Genomic DNA, 26,425 nt, shown 5'->3' on the forward strand with positions numbered 1-26,425 from the left:
TTTTGTAAATGTTAAACAAAATCCACACATTATTTTTAAAAGAGGCTTTTCCTGGAGGCTTTTCAGGAATGCAATTCTCCTTTAATAGAACACACACACTCCTTGCATGCACTGGTTTAAGGGGAAAGTTTAACAGGGAGCAGAGGGAACATGTATCTCATGTGTTCTCCAATGAGGCACATATATCTTACACACCCCATATTAAGCTAAACAAAAAAAGTAATAGATGTTTTATTTTATTTTGTAATTCTCTGCATTAGGTTTCTAGCACACTAGCTCAATTCAGACACCATTAAATACATCTACCTCAACCAGAACCCTCCAAATGTGTTGGGACTACAGTTCCCATCACTTCCTGTCAGCACTGGTTGGAGAAATATTCACTAAACCACATTTAAGGTAAAGGTTATTTTCCATTGACAAGGCTGTCAAGTCGTGTTCAACCACAGGGGGCGATGTTCATCTCCGTTACTAAGCTGAAGAACTAGCATTGTCAGAGACTACTCTGTGATGATGTGGCCAGCATGATTGCACAAAACGCTGTTTACCACCAACTGAAGTGGTACCTATTTATCTATTTGCATTTGTATGCTTTTGAACCACTAGGTTGGCAGAAGCTGGGACTAGTGATAGGAGCTCATCCCATCATGCGGCATCCAGGCCTCGAACTGCCAACCTGCTAATCTTGCAATCAATAGACTCAGCATCTTAGCCACTTGAGCCACTGCATCCCTTACAAACCACATTTAGAGATGCACAATACAGTCTGGCATGAAACCTGTTCAAACCACTGATACAACCATTGCTTCAACTCTCTACGACACCATATATACAGAGTTCAACTTGTGAACCAGGCTATTGAAAAGAACAGAAAGTAATGGTTTCAAACTGTAGTTTGGTGTGATAGCTAAACTGAGCCATTTTGTTATGAAGGCTTCAATAGATTTCATGAAACAGAGAAAGATCACTGACCTGTAGAGGCATTCTTAGAAGTTCTGGAGTCTGAAATTCCAGCATATTTTGAAATCTTAGTCTACTGAAAAGTCGGAAACAAATTCCAGGCCGACAACGTCCTGCCCTTGGAAACAAAGTATTAGTTAAGGTGAATCATCCATAGAAAATGGAACTTAAACAAACTCACTGAAAACATATATTAATTTTCATTCATTAAAATTATGTGTATACTAATTTTCAGTATGACAAAATCCTTCAAAGACTGTAAATCTATAGTGGCATCCCAAGTTGATGTAGTGGGGGGGGGGGGGACTACAACCATCAAAGAACAATTAAATCCTTTCCACTATTTGCCTAGAATGTTTTTTTTAAATCTAAATAATAAAATCTAAATATTTTTAAAGAAATCACATCAAACATATTTCATAACTTACTATTACAAGAAAATTTTCTCTATCGTATTTCTACTCAGACATAGCAGTGTTTTTCTTTCAATAAGTAAACATTACATCTTTTTTTATAACATGTCTCTAGCCTGATTGTAGAAAAAAGTATTCACAAAGTTTTTGCATTACCTGCCTTTTCTTTGAACAGCACTAGCTTTAGAAATCCATACCATCTTTAGCATAGTTACACAGTTCAATGCATCAAAGGACTTCTAAAATGATAAAAAGAATTACTCTATTGTGAGATTTAGAAGAACAAGGTAAAAGAACACTTGCTTTTTTAAGGAATCTAAATTACCAAAAGTTCTATACACAGTGGTTTTGTCACATATTATCTATTCTTTAAAAAAACTTAGCAGGCTTTGATGACACCACACAGACCTTATATTGCTCTTCTATAATGTAGAATTTTTAATTTATAATACATGTTTACAACAACGCACCTCTTTCATTTTTCCAGAGTCAATCACAAAGACGACATCATTAACTGTAATGCTGGTTTCCGCAATATTTGTAGAAAGTATCTGCAGCAACAAGAATAATAGGCCATAACAACAGCTGATGTGGTGAAGTGAAAATTCACAACCAGTTGAAAAGTCACTTGATACTTACTATTTTGCGAATACCTGGAGGTGAGGTCTTCAGAACTTTCTTCTGATCAGAGGTCTGCATGTTTGAATGCAGCATAAAAACCTGAAATCTAGTTACAATGTACAAATGAAATTAAGTGATGTGTGACTCTTTAAAAATGCAACAGAAAGTTCCAAATAAAAATAAGGCAGATTTTCACCTGTGAGCATTATCAGCAAACCTCTTGTCATCAAAGAGTATGCGATCCCTCAAACCGACAATCTCATCATACCCAGGAAGGAAAATTAAAACGGCTCCTTTAAGAAAAAAATTTCCAATGTTCAAAGAACAATAAGAAACCGAGAATAAGATATTAGTATCAGTTCTTCCATTATGGGCTGGTTAAGACTGATTGCAGATGAGAGTACTCTCACCTCCATGTGGATACCTTGGGATAAAGAAAAGCCTGTCCATATATATATATGCAAGAAGACCCTGCTCAAAAACTCCATCAATTGCAGAAGTGGCATTGGGAAATTCCCCAATCAAATGTACTGTAAGAACAAAATACTAGTCCTGCTGGATTACTTTAAAAGATCATCTTAGTCCAATAGTTTAAACCTAACAAGCTCACAAATGAGACATGGCGGTGTTGGTTCCACTAAATACTCTATATGCAGAAAACACGTCATCAAATGATCATAAATCATGAGTATATAAATACTAATTACCTGGCTTTTAGTTTATTGTTTTAATATATGTTATTATTTTATTATGTTCAATTGCTGGTTTTACAGTAAACTGCTTTCAGTTGTTCTAAAATTAAATACATTACTAATATTCTCCAAGATAAATAAGTATACATGTACTTACCAGCTTCACAGCTATGACAGATATTGTACAATAGGTGCATGACCAGGTCAAGATCCACCTTTTCATCATCAAAACTATGATGGTAAGCTTTCAGGAGTTCTTGATCTTCCGCACTAAGTTCACTGGCATTAGCATGGACCAAGGAACTTTCATCTAGATTGCCAGACTCCAGTGAGGCACTAAAATATGTAACACAATGTTAACTAGAACATGACAAAACTTTTGCAATGTGGAAACAAGCTTACATAAATACAAAAAGTCAACACGGGTTTCAGAGAAACAAGTTTTGCCAGACAAATCTTATCTCTTTCTTTGATAAAATTAACAGCTTGGTAGATGAAGGGAATGCTGTGGGTATAGTATTTCTTGATTTCAGTAAGGCCTTTGCCAAGGTTCCCCATGACATTCTTGCAAACAAGCTTGTAAAATGTGGGCTAGACAAAGTAACTGTTCATGGATTTGTAACTAGTTGACCAGCCAAACCCAAAGGGTGCTAAAAAATGGCTCCTCTTCATCCTTGAGAGAAGTGACCAGTGGAGTGCCACAGGGTTCTGTCCTGGGCCCAGTGCTATTCAACATCTTTATCAATGAGCTGGACGACACAAATGGGTGTATACTTATCAAATTTGCAGATGACACAAAATTAGGAGAAGTAGCTAATACCCCAGAGGACAGGATCAAAATTCAAAATGATCTGAATAGACTAGAAAGCTGGGCCAAAGCTAACAAAATGAAATTCAACACAGAGAAATGTACGGTACTGCACTTAGGGTGGAAAAATGAAATGCACAGATATAGGATGTGGGACACCTGGCTGAATGAGACTACATGTGAAAGAGATCTAGGAGTCCAAGCAGACCACAAGTTTAACATGAGTAAACAGTGCAATACGGCAGCTAAAAAGACCAATGCAACTTTAGGCTGCATCAATAAAAGTATAGTGTCCAGATCAAGAGAAGTAATAGTGCCACTGTATTCTGCTTTGATCAAGCCCCACCTGGAATACTGTGTCCAGTTCTGGGCACCACAATTCAAAAAGGATGCTGAGAAACTTGAGCGTGTCCAAAGGAGGGAGACTAAAATGGTGAAGGGTCTGGAAACCATGCCCTATGAGGAACGACTTAGCAAGCTGGGGATATTTAGCCTGGAGAAGAGAAAGTTAAAAGGTGATATGATAGCCCTGTTTAAATATCTGAAGGGATGTCATATTGAGGAGGGAGCAAGCTTTTTTTTCTCCTGCTCCAGAGAACAGGACCCGGAACAATGGATGCAAGCTATAGGAAAAGAGATTCCACCTCAACATTAGGAGGAACTTCTTGAAGTAAGGACTGTTTGACAGTGGAACACACTCCCTGGGAGTGTGGTGGAGTCTCCTTCCTTGGAGGTCTTTAAGCAGAGGCTGGATGGCCATCTGTCGGGGATGCTTTAAGTGTTCCTGCATGGCAGGGGGTTGGACTGGATGGCCCTAGTGGTCTCTTCCATCTCTACGATTCTATTCTACGATTCCTCAAGTGTTGAATTTGAACACTAGATGTTTTAAACTTTTTTGATCCAGCCCACTCATATTTGAATATCTGGAAAGCTTCTATTAATGCAAGGGATCTTTTGTCAAGCAGAGATGCTCACTAATATCAGGTGTCAGTTTACTCTTCACTGTGAAAAGCCCCAGAGAGCTTTGGATCCAATCCCTAGTATGTACAATAGTTCTCTGGTTTCATTAAAAAAATCCATGGAACCAACAAGCTCAGATCAACAAGCCTAAACCGAAATCATTTACAAGATTACTCCCACAGAGGTAAATTCAATGCCACACTTATGGTAGCACCAGGACTTTCTTCCTCTTTCCCTTCCTTCTGCTGTCCTCTGTAGTATCAAACACTTGTTCTGGAAAGTTTCCCAGCCATGCAGATCAGGTTTTTAAGGAGCACGGGTAAGGCTGTAAAAGGGAGGAGTTGCTTCCTCCAGCTTCCATAAGCTTTTTATCTTCATACTGATAAAAAGGTATTTCATGCATTTTATATAATTTTAACAATTTAATATTGTTTTATAGTCTTTTAAACAACTCCAAAATGTGCTGACATTCTAACATAACTGAACTAAAATCCTTTGTACTTTCTTCAGTATAACATAAATCAGACTGGAAATCATGTAGTACTCCAGTGGTTGCTGGACTGGAATTCTCATCAGCCTAGCCAGCAAAGCCACTAGTAAGATATGATGGGGGCTGTACTCCAGCAACATCTGGAGGGCTATGTGGTTCTCATTCCTGAAATAAATATATGCAGACCAAGATTTTAAAAATCATGACTATTTTACACACTTTCAAAGATTCTGGTCTTGTGCTGCTGAAACGGCAACTATCTATGAAATCTTGTGAAGCCACTTTTGAACTGGAGAGGAATGTCAAAAGCAACTTATAGTATGCAGAGTTAAAATAAATGAGGACTAAAATTCAACTGCATACGTGCAAGACATTAGGCATGCTTAAAATCATTGTTTAGATCCAAGCTATAAAGCAAAATATAAGCACCAAAGTTTAAAGATGTAGGTGTTCATAGTAAGTATCTTCCCTTTTACACTTTTGTGCATACTGTACTACAGTAGTAAATCAATTATGTCTCCATTTGTCCAATTTTGTACCTCTCAAATACAGACTAATTAATGGAAAACAGATTACCTTCTAATTCTGCAAGAAACCAATACCTTGGCTTTTAAGTAGGTTTAAAATTAAAAACAGCAGGGAGCGAAGTCTATGAAATAAAGACCCGTTACAGACGGGCTTAAAGTAGGTCCCCAGGACGTACTAGGGTTAGGAAAGGGCGTCCATTTCGGACACCCTAACCCTCATACGTCCTGGGGACGTACAAAATGGCAGCGCCCATTCTACATGGGTGCCGCCATAAGGACATCACCACCGCGCCGCCTCCTAACGGGGCGGTGCAGAAGTGTCGTCCTGGCACCATGCGAGGGCGCCTGGGGCACCCTTTCCACATAGCCGGAAGGAGCTCCATTTCGGAGCGCCTTCCAGCTTTGCATCGCTGGCGCAGCCTTCAGGCGGCTGCACCAGCAGCACAAAGCAGAAAGGGGCCAAGCGGCCCCTTTCTCAGCATCCCCGCCGCCATCGGATGTCCTTGGGGCAAGAAGCCCCAAGGACACCCCTTTCCAGGCCGCGGAAAAGCGTCCTTTTGCTGCTTCCCTGCGGCCTGGAAAGCGGCGGATAGGGGCCTCAGATGCTGCCGCTATGGCAGCTGAGGCCCCGATCTGGCGGGGAAAGGGCCAGATACAGGCCACCCCAAACGGGCGGTCTGTAACGCACCATAGTCTCTGGAATAAAACTAGCTTAGGCCTATTTGTTAAAGAACACTGAAGACTTTTCCTAAATGTTATAAGCCTTCAAATTACCTGAAAACACTTGTTTCAACTTTATACTGAACGTTTCTCATTAACCTTTTGCATTAAGACAGGTTTCCAGGTTCTAAGAAAGTCATGCTGAAAAACGTTCTCTCTCAAGTATAGGGGAAAAGGACATAAACAGGCTTCTTTGTTTACTTCAGTAATGAGAGCAGCTTCCTGTGTATAGTTGAATACATTTCAGAACTAAGAAAACTATTAGCATTAGGATTTATTTATTTAATAAATTTCAAAACTAAGAAAACTATTACCAGTAGGATTCCAGGAGGTCAACCACTTCTGTCTGGCCAAAATGTTTAGCCCACTCCAAAGCTGTCCTATAGTAATTGCAATAGACATTTAAACAAACATTTTGCTTAAGCACACGCGCACACACACAAAAAACCCAGACACAAATAACATTTTCAATCCCTTTTTTAACTATTATTTCAGGACAACATTTCTATCTCCATTTTCAACTCTTCTTATGTAATACTCATTAGCTTTACCACTGCTAAAGAAACTCACTCTGGAACTTAGAACTTTTATTTTATTTTATTTGGGAGGCTAGGTACAGCTCTCAGGGAGTGGTAAAATGACCCCCCTAGACCTTTGAAGCCTATCCAGCATCTAACTATGGTCTAGTGTCCCATATGAACCAGCCCACAAATCGGGTTTGGGGTTGCTGTCCATAACACATATAAATATACATTTTCTTCCTCTACAAGGGTGTTCATGATCACAGTTCAGCTCTGTGAAGATTAATTTTTCAGCTCTGTAACTCCAGCTTTCCTTAACCTGGTACTTTCCAGTTTTACCAATAATTGGCTACATTTCCTGAGACTGATGGGAACTGGAAGGCACAGGGCTAAAGAAAGAAGAGTTAAGGGGGAAACAGACTGCTCCTGATAAAGCCAGATTGGGGCCACAGCAACCGCACACAGCGTCCCCAATCCGCCTTTTTGCCAGCCAAGAAAGATTTTGTGCTGGCAAAAAGACGGCTTTTCTGCCCCACCACAGCAGGAAGACAGCTTTAAGGGGCTCTGGTGGAGTGTAGCATCTAAACACCACACCAAAAGAGCACCCAGAAGCCAGCCTATGTGTGGGCAGCTGTCCAGCTTATAACTGGCTTCCAGGCATTTTGGGGGCATGCATTGTCTGTACACTACACCTCAAAGATGTCAAAAAGCCAGCTTTTTATGCCCGTCTGTTTCACCACTTAGTCTCTGTATAGAATTGCTACTGAAACTAATTATTTCTAAATGTAAACATAATCTCACAGCAGTCTAATAGTAGGCTCTTTTTCCTACAGGTTGCATCTCTGACAAATCATGCTTATAGGACATCTACCAGGGTAGAGGTGGACACTGTACTATTTTTTTATTTTTTAAAAAATAAATTTATTTACAAGTTACCTCAAACATACTCATTCTTTCCATAATCCATAAACCATACACTGTTAATCTTTCTTCCCCATCATGTTCGTTTCTTGAATTAACTTGCACATTTTCTCATCCAGTATGCTTTATTTCAAAGTTACAATGCCACAATAGCATTAGTGTTTTTTTAAAAAAATTCATACTACAAATTAAGAAAAACTGAGAAAAAATGTCAATGACTACATCCAATTTTCACCTCTCAGTCTCACTCTCTCTCTTTTTCTCTCTGCCATGCACACAGAAATCAATGTCAAGAAGTTGCTGTGTACTTATTTTACCAGCCGTTGGATGATTTGATGTGAACATTTGCTCCCATACCAATCAGCTGTTCAACTTGGCTCAAGAAACCTCTTCCAGAAGCTACCATTAAAGTTGTTGCACTTGTGTCACTGTGCCGGTAATCAACTACAACAAGGGGAGGGGGGAACACAGTTTAGAGTATGTGTTTCTTAGAAAATTGTCCTGATTATTTTAACTACTTTCCACTTAAAATATTATCTTATTTTCACTGGGCTTTAAAGGACATTTTAGATGGAATTGAATCAAGGAATCAGGAACAGAAGAAACAAGATAGACTGAAAAAAGGGGAAGAAGAAGAAGTGAGGAAGAGAAAGAGAGGAAGTAGCAGAAGAAATTTAAATACACTTTAAATTTAAAATTGAAGGAAAAAAGAGAAGGGGAAATTAAAAAGAGAGCAAAAAATAAGACATTTTCAATGAGCTTATTATTCTTATTACTCTGCTTGCAATCCCATGTACACTTACCAAAGACTTACTTCTAAATAAAAATGCACAGAATATCTGAACTAACATAAACATGCTTTTAACAAACACTCTAAACGTCCTGTGATTCATGAAGTCATAGTGCTATTTTAACTTTCCAGAACAACCAAGCACTGCAAAAATATTCTTTAACAGATCTAGAAATCTCAATGTCCAAGACATTACCTAGCTGTTTTCAGTCAAATTACACTGGAATTTATAGTGTAGAGATTTAAGTGTACAGTTCAGTTACTAGCATGAACTTACCACTGACATTTTCAGTTAAAATAAGGTGGAAGACCTGTGCAAAGGCATCAATGTCTTTATGCAGCCAGATATCAGAAAGACAAGCATCCATTTCTTTAATCAACCAAGGTTCAAGACAATTGACATCTTTTTCAGCCTATGAATAAGAATACATTTTAAATTACAAATCGCCTTCTAAATCTGAAAGCTATCAAAGAACAACATACTCTTTAAGTTGTTCCCTAGTATTTCAAAGTTTCAAAACTTAATGACACTTTCCACACTATATCATTATACATGAAATCCTGAAACTATGAAGTCAAAACTAATCCAGCAAAATAAACAGTAAGACCCCTTATATGCTATACTGCTATCTGTGATTTCATTTACCTATACTAAACTGAGGTCTGAAAATAATGAAAGCGGGGGAGTGGGGTGGTATTTTGTTTTTGTTTGACTATCTTTTTTCCCTGCTGCAAAAAAAATTTTCTGATGACAAAAAAGGAGGTGGGAGGGAATCCCAGATTTGGGCAGCAGCTTGATGCTATGTGATCATATTGGTAAGTGTTGTTGTTGGGTCACAAGCATGCTCAGGTACACAGGCACTGAAGCTCATGCATGTGTGAGAGTGCGTGTATGAGTAATTATTGGGTGGAGGGAAGGGGAGTGTGGGGGTGCGCTGGCAGAGGGAGGAAGAACTATGCTGAGAGGAGTGCTGTGCTCCACAGGATGGGCACAGGATTGAGGGAAATTGAGGGGGGAGTCAAATTTCATTGAGGGGGAGGCAGGAGACTGCCTGGCAGAAACCAGAAACCTAAGACATAGATGTGGAGATGCTAAAGGCAGGTGCAGGGGAAGAAAGAGGAGCCTCTTACCTATCCCTTCAAGCCAGCTTCTTCCTGAAGGGAGATGTACAGGAAGGACATGGCCACCTGCAATGAGGTACAAAGTGCACCGCCTTCTCTTTCTATCCATGTTGTTCATCTCATTTAAAAAACATGGAATGAAATGGAACGTATCCCCCTGTTGATAAGTTAGTCTTACTGTGTTGGAAAGCCATACATGCAGTGGAACCTTTTGTTGTTGCTTTAAATTTCTATTCCAAGTAGTAGCCCCACTTCCAAATTTAAAGCAGGTTTTATAATATCAAAATAAAAGAATGTGTGTTAAATTAATATTAAAACTCTGAACTAGCTCCTGTTTTTTGTGGGTTTTTCGGGCTATGTGGCCATGTTCTAGAAGAGTTTCTTCCTGACGTTTCGCCAGCATCTTCTCTAAAGATGCCAGCCACAGATGCTGGAGAAATGTCAGGAAGAAACTCTTCTAGAACATGGCCACATAGCCCGAAAAACCCATAAAAAACTATGGATGCCGGCCACGAGAGCCTTTGACTGGCTCCTGTTTGTTTTGAAGTATAGTTAAGACATTTGCTGAAAATGGGTGAAATCATATGAACATAAAATAGGCAGAAGTTGAAGTCATGGCAAGTATAATGTGTCATTTAAGAGTGCCGCAGTAGTTCATACTGTTATATTTCACAACATGACCTAGCAATTTCAAATACTGGAGCATACCAACTGACTGAAAACTGTGTCACCACCATCATCCAACAAATCATATTCTTCAGCTACATTTGGAACTGCTCTCTGTCGTTGCAGTTCTGGCTTGCTGTTGTCTTGTGCAGAATACCATTCAGTCAAAGTTGTCTGTTGTTTCTCCTCTAGATAACACATTTTATTTTTTACAGAAAAAAGAGAGAATTAAAATGGAAATCTTACTAGAATTTCTCAATATTACTTTAAAAATTGCCACATCTGAATTATTATTATCAATTAAACATTTATATCTATCCAATAATATATATTATTATAAAAAATTATTAAAATACAATGATATCAACAGAAGAACCTCTTTTCCAGCATCTTAAATACAGGCACCAACCTCGCTGTTTCTCCTTTTTGTATTTGATCATTTCTTTATTTGTATAACCTGTGCTTCTCAGTAGATCCTCCAGAAACATCTCTTTTACTTCAAAAGGTCTCCCTGGTACTGAAAAAGTAAGGGGTTAAATAGAATTCATTACGTATTCTATATTATCATTACACTTAAAATTGCAACAAATATACATGTGCTTGTAGGAAAGGCAGAATAGTTAGCAAAATTTCCAGTGTCTTTTTTTAAGTTGTGATTTTTAAGTTCCTATTTTTTAGAGGAGCAAGTATTGTTCATTCTAGGTGAACTGAAATTGGTAAGCCGATTTGGTTCAGCAAGAGCCAGCTCAGAAGAGTGGACGTTAAGGAATTTTCATGTTGACAATGAAATGAACACAAAAAGTATACTTAAATCCAAAAACTAACTAGATACCCTATCTTCCTGTGCATGTTTTCAAAGTGGTCAAGCTTAGCAAGTAAAATCTGAATGCTTACATTTCTGCTAAAATCCATGTCATTGGTAGCATTTTCCCTTCAATAGTTCAATAGATTTTTTGCACCGCAGCATTAAATTTTCATAGTCTAAAATATGGGAGCTCATTCTATGCAATTTGCTAAGCTTCAACTAACAGACAACTGCATTTCTACACATTTTCAAATAAATCTGTTCTCCTGAAAGAGTGAGGCAAGGAGGGACCTACTATGTAGCAATTAATTAGAAAAGACAACCATGGAGTGGCAAAAGTAAGTATCTGAACAGGCACAAACTTTAGCAGGAAGAGAGATGAATCTTAAACAAAATATCCAGATGAGATATGGGGAAACCAAAACTTTATTGTGATCTAACTATACTGAGAATACAGTGGGCCCTTTGAATGTGCTAGGGTTTGGTTACAGATATCACTGTGTTTACTAAAATCCATGGTTCCTCAAGTCCCAATTACATACAATGGGTTTAGTAAAACATCATGTCCCTTATATAACATGGCAAAATCAATGTTTGCTTTTTGGATATTTTTAAAAAACACAGTCCAACCCCATATCCATGGGATTAGTAAGTGCAGTTTCATTTATCCACATCTGGGGAAAAAGGTTTATCTAGGCATTTGGAGATCATCCAGTGCAACTCTATGGTCAACTTCTACCAAAGGTTGACCGCAGAGTCTCACTGGAAAAGCTCCAGATAGAGAGATCACCACAACTCTAAGGTGAATTTATGGTAAAAACTGGGTGTTCACCATGATCCACAGTAAGTCTGGGAACACATCCCCCACAGATAGAGGGGTTGGACTGTATTTTCAAGCCATGGATAAGTAAGAAAGTGCTGTTAGCCCACATTATTTAAATGATGGTTTAAGAACTGTGCAACTAGTATATACACGCAGACAGGGCTTTAGACTTCATACTTGTGTTTCTGAAACTTCATCATACTATATCAAGAACAGTTTCAAAAGAAGAGAGGTTACATAATAATTTGTAACTTGACACAAGGCTGCATTTCAAGGGAATAAGACTAAATCCCAAGAGTTACATGTCCATGCTTGAAAAGCACTCTTAAGAATAAAGATTGAATCCTGTTATTTAAAAAGTTACTCATTCAAACCCAATTTCATTTAGTATAATGGAGTACAACACTTCTTCATCTATAACCATTTGAAGTGAAATTTGAATTGAGAGTTTGCATCTCAAAGGATACATACAGATGTTCACTCACACACATATGCCATGCAGACAGAAAAATGAAATACAAAAACTTGTAGCAATGTTTTTAACAGTAGCTCAGACATTGTTACCTCTAATATTTGGCACAGATCATTGTGTGTCAATTGTACAAGCATTTACCACCAGGTTTGGCATGAACTACACCAAAGTGAGAAAAATATATTGTTAAATTTAGTAGCCTGACTCCTATTATCTTATAATCATAGGGCCCATACAGACAGGCCAAAATAAAGCTGCTTCGGGTCACTTTGGAGTTGTGTTATTTAAATGATGCATGCACTTTAAGAGGCCAGAAGCCACGTCAAAGCCATGCTCCAGTCCTAAGGAGTGGAGTGCAGTTTTGGTGCAGCTTCTGGCCTCTTAGGATGTATGCATCATTTAAACAGCATAGTGTACCTCCAAAGTGACCCGAAGCAGCTTTATTTTGGCCTGTCTGTATGGGCCCATAGAACCATAGTTGGAAGAAACCACAAGAGCCAACCAGTCTAACCCTCTACTATGCAAGGGCTCACAATCAAAGCACCCCCAACAAATGGCCATTCAGCCTCTGTTTAAAGACCTCCAAAGGAGGAGACTCCACCACATTCCGAGGGAGTGTGTCCCACTGCCAAACCACTCTGTCAGGAAGTTATTCCTAATGTTTAGGTGGAATCTCTTTTCCTGTAGCTTGCATCCATTGTTCCATGACCTATTCTCTGGAGCTGCAGAAAATAAGCTTACTCCATCCTCAATACGACACCCCTTCAAATACTTAAACAGGGCTATGATATCACCTCTTAACTGTCTCTTCTCCAGGTTAAACATAACCAGATCCCTAAGTCTCTCTTCATAAGGCATGGTTTCCAGACTCTTCACCATTTTGGTCGCCCTCCTCTGGACTGCCACTGGTTGCCCCAGCTTGTCAACATCCTTTTTGAATTGTGATCATGCATTATCATACAATAATCATACATTATTGCACTTACTATATATCACCGGGCAGCCTCCAAAATATCTGACAAAGAGATTCACATCCAGAGCAGCACTAGAGAGGATCAGTTTCAAAGACGAGTGTTTCTGCAATGTGTCTCTCAACTTCGTTAATAAGAAGTCACTGAACCGATCCCTCTCATGGACTTCATCCTGCAACATAAGCAGGCCAGGCCTCTTTGTATCAAAACTTGATCGCAGTGACATGTGATACAGTGCTACTCCTCCATTTTTACAAATGTAACATTTCACTAAAGCTGGATTTTGCTGGTTATAACTGTATTATTTCTTGCCAACATGTAAGTACAGAATTTGCATGATTTTCATCCCAAAGTTTTAACTTAAAAAAAAAAAAAAAGAACTATTGTGATAGCCATATCTCAACATTTTCAAAGCTTAAGGTTATTAGATTTTAACCTATATCAAATTTTACTTATTCATGCCTCCATTAACACATCTGAGTATTTTCTCATTCCCTTGGAAGTACATTGTTCCCCCCCCCCCCCCCCGTGATAAAGGTATACAATTTCATCAGTTCAGCAAATATGATGTAGCATCATTACATACATGCCTATGATTTCTTTTGTTTCTTTGTTTGGAATAGTAAAGTGGGGATGAGGAACCTTTCAACCTCAAAATGTTTTGGACCATAACTCCTATTATCCTGTACCACTAGCCAAGCTGACTACAGTCGGCACAGCTGTCATTCTACAGCTAATTAACAGCTAATACTTCTTTATCAGTTAACTATTGGAAAATCAATGACAGCAAATGTGAAATACTCAAGTTATTTTAGTCTTTACTGGCAATTCAGCATGATGTTCTCATGCAGTATTAAGCCCAAGTCAATGCAACATTTCATTTCCCACAACTGCCTCCGGAGGTATTACTTTTAAATCTTTATTTGCTATAGTAAATGAGACTCCTTCAATTTTTCTGTTAATTTTAACAAAACATTCCATGTATGTATTCAAAATACAGAGAAATTCATTTCTAGTCCCAGTTCACATAATTTTTGCTACAATTGTCACATCTTCCTCTCCATTGCTAAAATGCTTTTACAGATTAACATACTGTCTTTCCTGACAACCCACATAAGCTGAAGAGACCACGTAAACCATGTATTTTCTCTCCATGCAGTCTTTAAGCCAAATATGATGTCACAGCTCATCTACAAATACTTCCTGGGACTCAAATTCTGGTCATGTTTTAAAACATGGGAATTGGATGCTTTGTTTAAGAGCAAAACCAAGCAGAATCTGAATAACATGGTATGTCTGGTTAAAAGTCAATTTGGTCACAATTTTAGAATGATCTGGAACAATGTTAATTAGGAGATGGCAAATTTAGTAATCAGTCTTATCATGCTAGGTTACAAAGATTGGTCAGAATGTTTATTTCCAGAAAGAGAAGCAGCTTATTTGATTTTCAGATCTACTGTACGTAATTTTTTTAAAAAAATCCAGTCAGTTTTATTTGAGGTATATATGTCTACCATAAGCCAGCATGGTTTGAGCATTGGACTAGGACTTTGGAGACCAGGGTTTGATTCCCTACCCAGCCAGAGAAACTCATTGGGTAACCTGGGGCAAGTCATACACTCTCAGCCCAGAAAACACCATGATAGGGTCTGCCATAGGTTGAAAACTTGAAGGCACACAACAACATCTACCATAGACAGCTTTTTGCTTGCCTGGGATAAATACATGTAAACACAAGTCCATAAAAAATATGGATCCAACTATATGGTTTATATGCTTAACAAACCATTAATCATATTGTTTGTTAACACATGAATGATGTTTAAACTAAAACTGAGAACAAATACAACTTAGGTTTTACAGCTTCAAAGATAGGAAGTTACTTTCATGATGAATAAATGGTCAAACTTACCACAATAACATGTGTTACAGTTGATAGTGCACTATCTCCAGCCATTAGTGTACGAAGTAATACGCCATTGGTGCAAAATGTTAGAAGTGTCTTTGGAGAAACCCTGTTAAAAATGACAAAGTCCTTTAAGAACTTAAGACTGCAAAAGCAATGAGCACACCTTATGAAAATTAAGTATTGGAAGTGGCTGCACTTTATCACAATTACAGTACCGGTATATCACTTCATAATTGATGGCCAGATAACTCACTGTGTTTGACCAGCAACTTTGATTGACTTTTTTTAGCACAGGATTGCTGACAACCTATTTTGGAAAAAATAATCCCACATCCCACCTTCCAGACAAAGACATACTTTGTGTATTGTCCTGGTCTGAAACATATTCATAAGACTGAAGACCTACCATTTCATACTACTCTACATACAAGTCAGACAAAACAGCTCTACAGACTGACTTCTGGAAACTTTCCTCCCAGCCTTAGCTCTAAAACAGGGATTGGCAAAGTGTGACCTCAAGGTATTGGATTACAACTGCCAGTATTCCCTACTGCTGGCCATGCTGACTAAGGCTAATGGGAGTTACAGTCAACAATATTTTGAAGGCTACATTTTGCCCACCCATAATCTGTGAAATCTAAGGCTACAAAAGTCTCACACTCCAGCTTTCCCAATGCCATACTAGGTTAGGAGCTCTGAATGAAGAAAAAGTGGGGGGGGGGGGGGGCGGGGAGCCATACTCCCAGCCTTCCCAATGCAATCCGCAATCTTGCAAGAAAGGCTTTTATTTCTTTCAAATAGTGAAATAAGTGTCACAAATGTAATTTTAATCCTTAAAAATTAATTGAAGCTATCAATAGTATAGGCACCATTCAAAATGTTACAAAAACAATAGACAAGGGAGGAGGGATGAAACACACCATCAGCATTAAAACAGTTCTTATAAAGATTTTTTGAAAGGACCAGGCAAAAAGACTTTCACTTGGCTCTGGAAAAATAAAAGATGTGTATCAGGCAAGCCTCACTCTTCGGAGCATTCCAAATATGATCCTTTTATGAGTTACCACCCAATCCATCTTGAAAACAGTCAGAGAATAACATTAACACTAGGAAATATGGCCATTTAGCAAATTCAAACAAAAATCCACCAAACAGTGATACCTTTATTGACCAACCAAAATGCACAATATACCTGTTGCAACATGTATATTGTGCATTTCAGTTGGCCAACAAAAGTATCACTGTTTGGTGGATTAACACTGAAGCACATTCATTTGGGAATATGTGATGCCACTAGAATTACACTGGGCAAAGCTATGTAGCAACAGCAGTTCAGCCATATACACACACCTGGCTCCTTCCATAACTTCTGGGAATAAGAGTAAGGCAAAGATACAAGCCCAAGACATAAACGTGCAATGTACAAGAGATAAGTGGTGGGAGATTTCCATGTAGTTTTTAATCTACAAAAATGTTACAACTACTATTTTATTATTAATTCACAATTTTAATTTTTTAAAAGAGACATCTAAAATATTTTCTATCCAAGAATACAGGGGAAACTAGCAAGACCTGCTTTCCAGTCGGATCTGATAACCGATAGTCTGCCCTATCTTCTCTCTTCTTTCAGCAGCAACCCTTTCAGCGACAGCAATTGCAGCCAAACGCCTTGGCTGAGTACAAAATATGCGACATGGTATTCCATTTTTGTAACAGTCATCAAGTAGAAACTGAGGAATCTGAATATAGAGATGTTGTGTTAATTGTGAAAATCCAGAATAATCTGCACATTCAGTTTGCCACAAGCAACTCAGACTGGTAAAGACAAGACACAAAACCTATTACATTTTAATTTGAGAATCCCTTATCCAAAATTCCAAAATGCGAAATACTCCAAAAGTGTCCACATGAGTGGCTGAGTTAGTGACACCTTTGCTTTTTGATGGTTCAATGCACACAAACATTTTTCATGTACAAAATTATTTAAAATATTATGTATAAAATTACCTTCAGGCTATGTGTATATGAAACAAATGAATTTCATGTTTAGATTTGGATCTCATCTCCAAGATCTCACATTATGCAAATTCAATGGTGTTCTTAATTCCAGTTAATTTTGGTGAAGGCCCCTGAAGAAGGCCTTTTCTCATTCAGGCCAAAACATGTTGGGCTTTTTAAACAAATAAATTTTGACCATCTCACAGAACGTGGAGCTTGTCTCCTTACCATTTTCTAAAACATGGAGTGTACATCTAATTTCTTCACTAAAACTTTATTCCAGGTCAGTTCACAATACAACATTTTTAATAAAATTATAACTAGCCTAGATGAATAAAGATTTTCACCTAACATATGGAAGCTAAAACATATGTACATAAAAATGGACATCTTCTCAAGCCATCCAGTTAGCACATATACGAATCTAAAGTCATCAACTTCCCAAACTGGATTTGGACTTTCTATAGCTTCCTGCTTGCTAAATAAACAAGTTACATTAATAAAAATTATATTCTTGCCTCAAGAAGAAGAGCCCTCCCTCCGTCCCAACTGTCATCATCAGACCTGGGAGGGAGTGAAAAAGACAGGCCCATTTCCATCAGGTCTAACTGAATTTCTGTAACTCACGTTGCTCTCTTTTATTTTATTGTATTTTATTTATTTTTTGTATTTTATTTTATTGTATTCTCTAAAATTTTATTGCTGTAACCCGCCCGGATTCCTTGTGATTGGGCGGGCTATAAATACATTTTTATTATTATTATTACATTAAGAAGCTAAATCAGCATAATCTATGCATTCTAACACAAAGGATAGTAACATTTCAGCAAGATGTCTTATGCACAGAGAACTTAAAATTTAGGGGAAAATATAGCATTCTCTTTTAAATGTAAAATAATTAGCTGAAGAATCACACACACAAAGAGTCCACAATGGATTGATGATGCTGCAATGCTAACATGTACAATTCTCCTTCCTCTTTCTCTTCCAGCGTAGCCACAAAGGGATTGTTAAGTATTTCCTTCCATCTGAAACTGTAGTTTCATCTAGACTGGGTACACTGGACATTTTAAAACTGATCAGAAACCAAGCCTAGATCATGGCTTGTCATAGCAAATCAGTTTAATAGTCAGTTTGTTCCAAATTGGACAGAACTCTGGAAAACATTGTAGAGTAGCAGGAAACAATGCCATTTCCCTATACTATTTTCTCCTTTCAGTATTTTCTCTTCAATTGATCACAACAGAATTAATTAAGCGTATCAGGTAGAGAATAAGCATACTCACTCATCCTGTCTGAAATACTGGTACTGAGGAAATAAAGTTTTGGAACCTGCAGGCCCATGGTATCCATAGGCGTAACACAGAATGCCTTGTAATGAACATACAGAGCTACCAGGAGATTAATGACCTCTCTGCCACAGCAGAGAGACCTACAACTATAAACTTCACACTAGCACTGAAGAAAATCCACTGGTCCTTCCCAGGAGATTAGGACTGTACCCTTAACTACTTCTAAGAATCAAAGAAGAAATTAAATTGCCAAAGTCCATTTCTAATAGTAGAAAAAATACCATTATTGATTTTGGCACATGTCGATAGATAGATAGATAGATAGATAGATAGATAGATAGATATTTTCTTAAATACTTCCAATTTAATTTTAGAAGAAATGCATACCTGAGTAGTTTTTCCTGATCCAGTTTCCCCCACAATTAAAACAACTTTATTTTCTTTAATGATTCTAACAATCTCATCTTGTTTTTCATAAACTGGCAGACTTTGGCGAAATGAATCAAATTCTGATTCTCCACGTTTCACTGGAATTTGAGGGATGCCATTGTTAAGTCGGCCACTTGTTTTACTCATTTCTCTGTTCTCTAAGGGGGAAAAATTATTCCAAACTTGAGTATTAGTTAATCTTAATTTATAAACAAAACATTTTAGAAAGAACATTGTCTTTCAAATGGTTAGCAAAAGGCAGAAATGCTTTGGATGTATTAAAGAGCAAAAATGTATATCCCTACTGTCTTCTGCATTTTCTAGTAATATTGTCTTTTCTAATGAGTCAAGCCTTCTCATGATATGGCCACAGTACAACAGCCACAGTTTCATCATCTTGATTTCCAGGGAGAGTTCAGACTTGATTTTTTCAAGGTCCCTTTGTTTGCCTTTTTGCCCATCCACAGTATGCTTAGCAATCTTCTCCAGCACATTTCATATGAACTGATTTTCTTCCTATCTGCTTTCTTTACTGTCCAGCTCTCATATCCGTACTTGGTGATGTGTATAGTAAAATCAGCTGCTGGAGGAAAAGGGAATTAACAAAACCAGCAGCCTCCTATTGAGTGAGGGCCACTCAAAATCCAAGCCGTGGCGTGTGTAATATAAACACTGTACTTCTTGAAGTTAAAAAACTATTCATGATTTTGCACATTTAGGTGTTTCCCAGAATAAATTATTAGCTGTCAAGGAGGAAGGCACTTGTTCTCCCCAGAATCCATTTTCTAAAAATAAATTTAAGTAAGGTAGTGACAATTATTTGGCTCTCTTGAAGCAGTAGCACAATATAATTAATTCATCAGCATGGGATGGTATCCATCACATTACTAAGAATACTATGCCATTGTAATAGTGGCATTCCATAGACTTCCAATGTTTTCTAAGGATGGCTCCTGGCAACAAATTATTCCTTGCACAATCTACCATTATATCAATCATCAAAAAATAATCAGCTTACCAGCTTCAACAGCAAAAACATTTCCTCTCTCTGTCTTTGGGAGAAGCTCTGTACGCTCTTTATTGGTGACAGGAAAGCGCTGTACTAGGCTCCTAATAGCATGTTTTGTGTTTGGAATCAAATTACATGTCATGACTGCATGTGCCAACTCTGATCCATCTTTTTTCTTCACTGTTAGGTATCGGTTTGCGCCTTTCCTGCAAGATTATGGTAATTAATATTTATCAACAAGGCTTAGCCTTTATTCTGCCTCAAAATGTTACAACAGAGAAAGACCTCCCAAGTTTACAAAATCTGATGTTTTAAGATTATGCTTTAATAATATAGGCACAAGTTAACAAATGGCCAAAGCAGATGGCCCAGAAGGAGCAGCCTCCGGCTGCTCCGGCCCCATCAAGCTGAGACCATGGCAATCACACGGCCCACTTCTGGATTGGGCTGCTGCTGCAATCCAAAACAAGTACCAGCAGGAGCTGGTTTAATCCACTCCTTTTGGGATCAGCTCTTGCCCAATAAGCATGGCCTCGGAGCAGCTTCTGGCTACTTTGGACGTCTGCGTCCTCTGAACACCATGCCCTCGAAACAACCAAAAGCCACTTCTTTTGGCCTGTCTGTTTCAGGCCAAAGTCTCAGAAAGGATGGTTCAGATAGCTAGCCATGCAAAAATTAGGATCCTGCATAAATTCAATGAAGTATCAATGTCTTTTACCATGTATTTCATTACTACCTTTAAAAAAATCTTAAATGTTTTACTTTCAAATATGCTGGGCCTTGTTTTCTGTAGCTATGTTTCACATCTCAGATCTAACATAAATGAATACTAGCTAAGCCAGAGTTTGAAGTGGGATATATGTAAGATTCATTTAATTAATAAGTGTTATGGTGGAAAAATTTATCCTTATGTTTGTTGTTGTTAACTGCCCTCAAATCGACCCAAACTCATTGCGACCCTGTGGATGAGACATGTCCACTATCCCTCCACTGCTCTACTCGGGCCCTGAAAAACAGACCTGTATTCTATGTATCAGAGGCAATTACTTATGAAGGCCCCCACTTCTAAGTGAAAATAACCAGAATTGCATATTTCTTTGTACTTTCTGCACATTTTTAAAAATGGCTAGCAATATCAGCACATACAAATTGCTCTCATGCAGAACGATGTTTCTAAACTATCACTAACTATACAAATGCAGAAACCTGAATTTTTAAAAAAGAGCAACTAAGGATTTAAGTATATCCTACTAAAACTGACAGATCGCCATATACCACATTTTATGATTACAGGGTACATTTAAAACTGAGCTGTCTGAATTTATTTTACTCTGAAAGCTTACATTCTTCAGCAAACCTCTACAGATAATTAAGACTGGGCTAAGGAGAATCACGTAAGACTACAATTGAACAAAAAACTCAAAGACAAATATCTTCATCTCTTTCCCCACACCAACCACTATTCAAATTTTAACCTCTGGGTTAACTTCTCAGAATAAAAATAAACAAACACCCTCCCAAACAAATCTGGCCAAGAAAACCCATGATAGGTTTGGCTTAGGGTCATCATAAGTGTGACTTGAAGGCACACAACAACAAAATGTTATGTTTATCCACACAAGAATTATAACATGAGCCAATTAGTTTGTACTGAGAAAAAATATCCAACCGATTTTACTCCTGCATAGTTATTACTGGATGATAGGTTTAAGCACATTAACCACACCAAGAACTGTTTTCTGAAAAACCATTAAAACTGAAAAGGCAGGACAATTGCAGCTATAAACTAAGAGCATCCAATTCCTACTTCGGGTCTCTTTTAAGTTTTATAATGCAAATGACTGAAGCATATTACTGCAGCAATGGATATGCACGGCAAGGCAGAGGCTGTAGTCCAAATTTGGACACAATATATGGGCACCTGAAAATAATGCAACCTCTCAATTAACATATAGAAAACTACTGAAATACAGGCACATGTGGCTGCTCAGGAGGGAGTCAATAGCAATAGTCAATAGCAAAAAATACTACAAGTGTGTGGATGTGAAAATTACTCCAGAAAATTATTTCTAAAGGGCACATTTAACTCATGTAATGAAAACAGCATTGTTTCACAAGACACTGACTTACCCTTTACTTTTAGAAATCAGACCAAGAGATTGACTCAGTCGGTGAATGAATGCTCTTTCAGTACTTGTCAAGGATGAAGGAAATTCCATTTCTGATGGGGAAAAACACAGGAGAAATATTTAACTTCAGATTCCACTACTGTATATGAAAAAGGGGCAAACATTTCTTAAGGAAAGTAAAACAAGGCAAGAGACACATCTTTATTTACTTCAAAGTTCACTGAATGTGCAGCACTACACTATGTTTTCTTCAAGAAATACAGTGTGCCCACGTTATACACGGGTGCGCCTTATGTGGCTTCCAGCATATGCTGGAAGCCGTGCCGGAAGAAATGGCGCCACATGTCAGAAAGCGTAATGGTGTGCTGCTGCAAGCCCCATTGGCTTTAATGGGGTTTGAGCTTATGTGGAATTTCCCTTATGTGGGGGGGGGGGTCTGGAACAGGTCCCCCCATAGAGGAAGAGACTATTGTATGATTAGAAATAAACCAAAGGAAGAACTTTATACAATGCTTGTTCTAAAACCATTAGCTATATGTAACAGTTATAAGAACTGCCACAAGATGTGGCAATTATGTGACTTCAAAGAGAATTGGATAAATTGTGGATTTGTTGATGAATAGCTATGAGTCATGCCAGTGAAGCAGAACTTCTTTGTTTAGGGCCAATCATGACTACCACACCTTCTTAGGTAAGGCAAATATGTTCCTGTCAATGGGCCTTGTTTTATGCATGCTTGAGTGCATATATGTTAACTGCATAATCTAGGAAAGAACTTTGCACACCCAAGATCCCAGGTTCAGTTTCTAATACAATCGGTCAAACAAGTTCTGATAATATGCAGTAGTAGTTGTGCTGGTCATTTAGTAAATGGTACCTTCCCATACCATCTTACCTAAGGACAGAAACAACAAATTGTAGACATCTTACTAACATCTCTAATTTTTCTCCTGTTTGGTATGTAACATATTGTCTGACGAAGAAGCCAGTGGAGCTTCAAAAGCTTGCAACAAGTATATTGTGCATTTTGGTTGGCCAATAGAGGTATCACTTTTGGGGGGGATTTTTGTTTGAAGTTCACATAACGTCATATAAAACCCCTTGTTGTCCAACACCCTATTCAGCTGTGGAAGTCAATATGTAAAGGTAAAGGTAGTCCCTTGACATGCATGTCTAGTCATAACCGACTGTAGAGGGTGGTACTCATCTCCATTTCTAAGAAGAGCCAGTGTTGTCCATGGACTGCTCTGGTCGTCATGTGGCCAGCACGACTGCACCAAACCAGTATGGCCAGCACTAAATTAAACATCCTAAAATGGTCTTAAATAAGCTGATAAAGGCCTGTTACAGACTGCCAAAATAAAGCTGCTTCAAGTCTCTTTGGAGGTATGCTGTTTAAATGATGCATGCACCCTAAGAATCCGGAAGCTGCACCAAAGCTGCACTCCAGTGCTTAGGAATGGAGTGTGGCTTTGGCACGACCTCTGGACTCTTAGGACCCATGCATCATTTAAATAGCATATCTCCAAAGAGACCCGAAGCAGCTTTATTTTGGCAGTCTGTAACAGGCCAAAATGCCATAATGCAGCCGTCATGTAGCTGGAAACTATACATGTTCTGCTTCCATGAGAACCAGGCCCAAATGCTCCAAAATGTTTGGAGGGCCACCATAATCAGATCTGGTACATCTGGATACACTTATGAACTAAACCAGCATAATGACCGTAGTGTGTGCATACCTGCGCTTTCAAGTTACCTGTTGATTTATGGCAATCTCATGGATTTCATAGGGCAAGAAATACTCAGAAGTGGTTTACCATTGCCTTTCTCTGAAATAAAGCCCACAGAACTTGGCGCTTTTACAGTGTGTAGGCCCTACTATGACTATCATACTTGTGTTTTAAAAGACTGGGGTGGGGGATGAGGAATCTAAAATGCACATGTGATGTAAAAGTGGATCCCAGGGAAGTTTGCTCTCAAGCCAATGGTCTGAGCCAAAGTGACCTAGCTTCCTAGGTAAGATGATGGATGCTTGCTTATGGCCGAAACCTAAGTGTCTTAATTAGAGTAGACTCACTTGATCAATGAAAACTTGGTAAGTTATCCCTTAGTTAAGTTCCATGGGTTCAACAGACCTCTAGTTAGGCATAATAACTGGACTTAGGCCCATACCTGGGAGGAATAAATCCGTGTTGTTTGCCTTCAAGTTGTTTATGACTTACTGCCATCCTACATTAACCTATCACAGGATTTTCCTGGCAAGTTTTTTCTGTAAAAATAATGGCGTCACACCCCACTTTTAAGTGCTGCGGCTTAGTCCTATGGAATCCTGGGATCTGTAGTTTAACAAGATCCTTTGCCTTCTCTGCCAAACCATGCTGCTGCCTCACCAAACTACAAATCCCAGGATTCTGTAGGGTGGAACCATGGCAGTTAAAGTGCTGCCAAACTGCATTATTGCTACAGAAGAAAACCCTGCGATAGGCTCACCTTAGGGCAGTACTTCTCAAATAGTGGGGAGGCGCAAGGCTCTGTAAAGGGGGGCGCGAGGCTCTGTTATGCAGAGGTGTACTTATACCAATTTTATAGACAAATGATACTATTTACAGTCATGTGGGGGGCGCAAAATGCTTTCTTCTTCCTAGGGGGGCATGACAGAAAATAATTGAGAAGCACTGCCTTAGGGTCACCATAAGTTGGAAATGACTTGAAGCCGGACAACAGATTTTAATACGGTATATTTTAAATTTTAATGTGTAATGTGTTTAACTTTTTCAAAACTGTTCCATTGTTTTTTTTTTAAACTTTATGTTTACATTTTTAAATGCTTTGTATTGTTTTTAATTTGCACTTTTTAAAATTTTGTTAGCTGCCTTGAAGCCCTATACTGGGAGAAAGGTGGGATACAAATTATTATTATTATTATTATTCCCACCATGTAAAGGCAGCCTTCGAGGCCATGGGTCCTACACCTTCCCTGGCCACATACAAGCGCCAATATTTGTCTTATGTTACGTCACCTGTTCAGGGTGGCCAAAGCCCCCTCTTGCATTTCAGCCTTCTGTCCAACAGGAATTCGCAAACATCTTCCATTTTGAGCATGGCAAAGAAGCATGAATTTGCAATGCCATGTTCCAAAACACGCTGCAGAAATAATCCCACCTGAGGCCACTTTATCTGCCCTGGCTCAACGCACGGAATCCTGGGAACTGTAGTTTTGTGAGACGTTTAGCCTTTTCTTTCAGAGCTCTGGTGCCACAATAAACTACAGTTCCCAGGGTCCCCTAGCACTGAGCCAGGGCAGTTAGAGCAGTGTGGAACTGGATTATTTCTGCAGTGCGTTTTGGACCTATGAGTGTTTTTAGCTTTGAGCATGGCAAAGAAGCACGGATTTATATTTCTGTGAGTGTTTTTAGGTCTGATTTAGCCATGTCCTCCATTTTCCCTTGACCATCTCCAATTTGAGCACAGCAAAGCAGCATGGGTTTACATTTCTATGACTATTTTTAACTTGTATTGGCTATGTCCTCTATTTTCCTGAAACGCTAAGCCTTCTGAGCAAGGCAAGGCAGCATGGGTTTACATTTCTACGAGTGCTTGTGAGCCTTTTCATCTGGCCGCGTCCTACACTGTTTTCTGAGCCCAACTAAGCACTAAGCACTAAGAAATACATTCTCTATGCGCGTCTTTGTTTGTTTGGTGGGGAGGGGCAGCCCCACAAGGCCCACAGACCTCTCCCGCCCTTATACCTCTCTGCTCCCCATAGCGGAACCGCTCCAGGGCGATGTTGACGGCGATCTTCACTTCCTCGTCGATGCGGATGTCCTTCAGCCCCTTGGCCCGGCCACCGCCGCCCCCAAAGGAAGAGGAGGCGGACGAGGCGGAGGCCGCGGAGCCTGAGGGTCCCCCCGCGCTCGGAGGGCCGCTGGAGGCCGGCGGAGGCGGCCGCGGGGAGACGCTGCTGGGGCGCGACATCATCCCCCAAGGGCCCGAACGGCGGCAGCGCTGGACGAGGAGCCCCCCTCTGAAAGCGACCGCTCCGGCTGAAGGGGCGGCCGGGACTGAGAAGGAAAGCGAAAGGGACAGGAAGGAGAGAGGGAGGGGCGTGGCCTCGGGTTGCGCGTGCTGCTGACGCGCCACGGCCTCCTGCGCGGGAAAATAGAGGCCACCAGGCACAAAAAAGGGTAGGACGCGCATGCGCAGCACGCAGGCTTGGCTCTGAAGGGGGAGTAGTGGGCTTCAAGTGTAGGAAAGCCCTTGCTGCTGCCAACTTCTTTCTTTCAGTGAGACTCAAAGGTGCCACAAGGTCTCTCCGCATAAACTATACATTGTTGGGTTTAAGAACTCACTCCTCTATGACTTAGAGTCAAAGATATA

General features: G+C 39.2%; 1 protein-coding gene across 3 annotated transcripts in view; it reads right to left on the reverse strand.

Moving 5' to 3' along the window:
- YTHDC2 (YTH N6-methyladenosine RNA binding protein C2) overlaps window positions 1-26,080 on the reverse strand; it is a 45,529-nt gene extending 19,449 nt beyond the window's left edge. For 2 of the 3 annotated variants that reach the window (XM_089492167.1, XM_089492162.1), the window contains exons 1-18: window positions 25,798-26,080; window positions 22,050-22,140; window positions 19,929-20,125; window positions 18,869-19,068; window positions 16,764-16,930; window positions 15,195-15,297; window positions 13,298-13,454; window positions 10,621-10,728; window positions 10,254-10,399; window positions 8,701-8,836; window positions 7,951-8,077; window positions 6,506-6,571; window positions 2,844-3,022; window positions 2,191-2,287; window positions 2,013-2,100; window positions 1,844-1,924; window positions 1,530-1,612; window positions 973-1,078 (exon numbers count right to left, since the gene is read on the reverse strand). In XM_089492167.1, the coding sequence (XP_089348293.1) occupies window positions 973-1,078; window positions 1,530-1,612; window positions 1,844-1,924; window positions 2,013-2,100; window positions 2,191-2,287; window positions 2,844-3,022; window positions 6,506-6,571; window positions 7,951-8,077; window positions 8,701-8,836; window positions 10,254-10,399; window positions 10,621-10,728; window positions 13,298-13,454; window positions 15,195-15,297; window positions 16,764-16,930; window positions 18,869-19,068; window positions 19,929-20,125; window positions 22,050-22,140; window positions 25,798-26,026 (2,361 nt within the window). In that variant the 5' untranslated portion in view covers window positions 26,027-26,080. The remainder of the gene's footprint in view (window positions 1-972; window positions 1,079-1,529; window positions 1,613-1,843; window positions 1,925-2,012; window positions 2,101-2,190; window positions 2,288-2,843; window positions 3,023-6,505; window positions 6,572-7,950; window positions 8,078-8,700; window positions 8,837-10,253; window positions 10,400-10,620; window positions 10,729-13,297; window positions 13,455-15,194; window positions 15,298-16,763; window positions 16,931-18,868; window positions 19,069-19,928; window positions 20,126-22,049; window positions 22,141-25,797) is intronic. The other variant, XM_089492172.1, reaches the window with a different exon arrangement.
- Between the last annotated feature and the right edge of the window lie 345 nt (window positions 26,081-26,425).

Source organism: Sceloporus occidentalis, unplaced genomic scaffold (genome assembly GCF_023333645.1).
Source record: "Sceloporus occidentalis isolate IW3139 unplaced genomic scaffold, rSceOcc1.0.p SCAF_1, whole genome shotgun sequence".
In the NCBI taxonomy this organism is placed as follows: domain Eukaryota; kingdom Metazoa; phylum Chordata; class Lepidosauria; order Squamata; family Phrynosomatidae; genus Sceloporus; species Sceloporus occidentalis.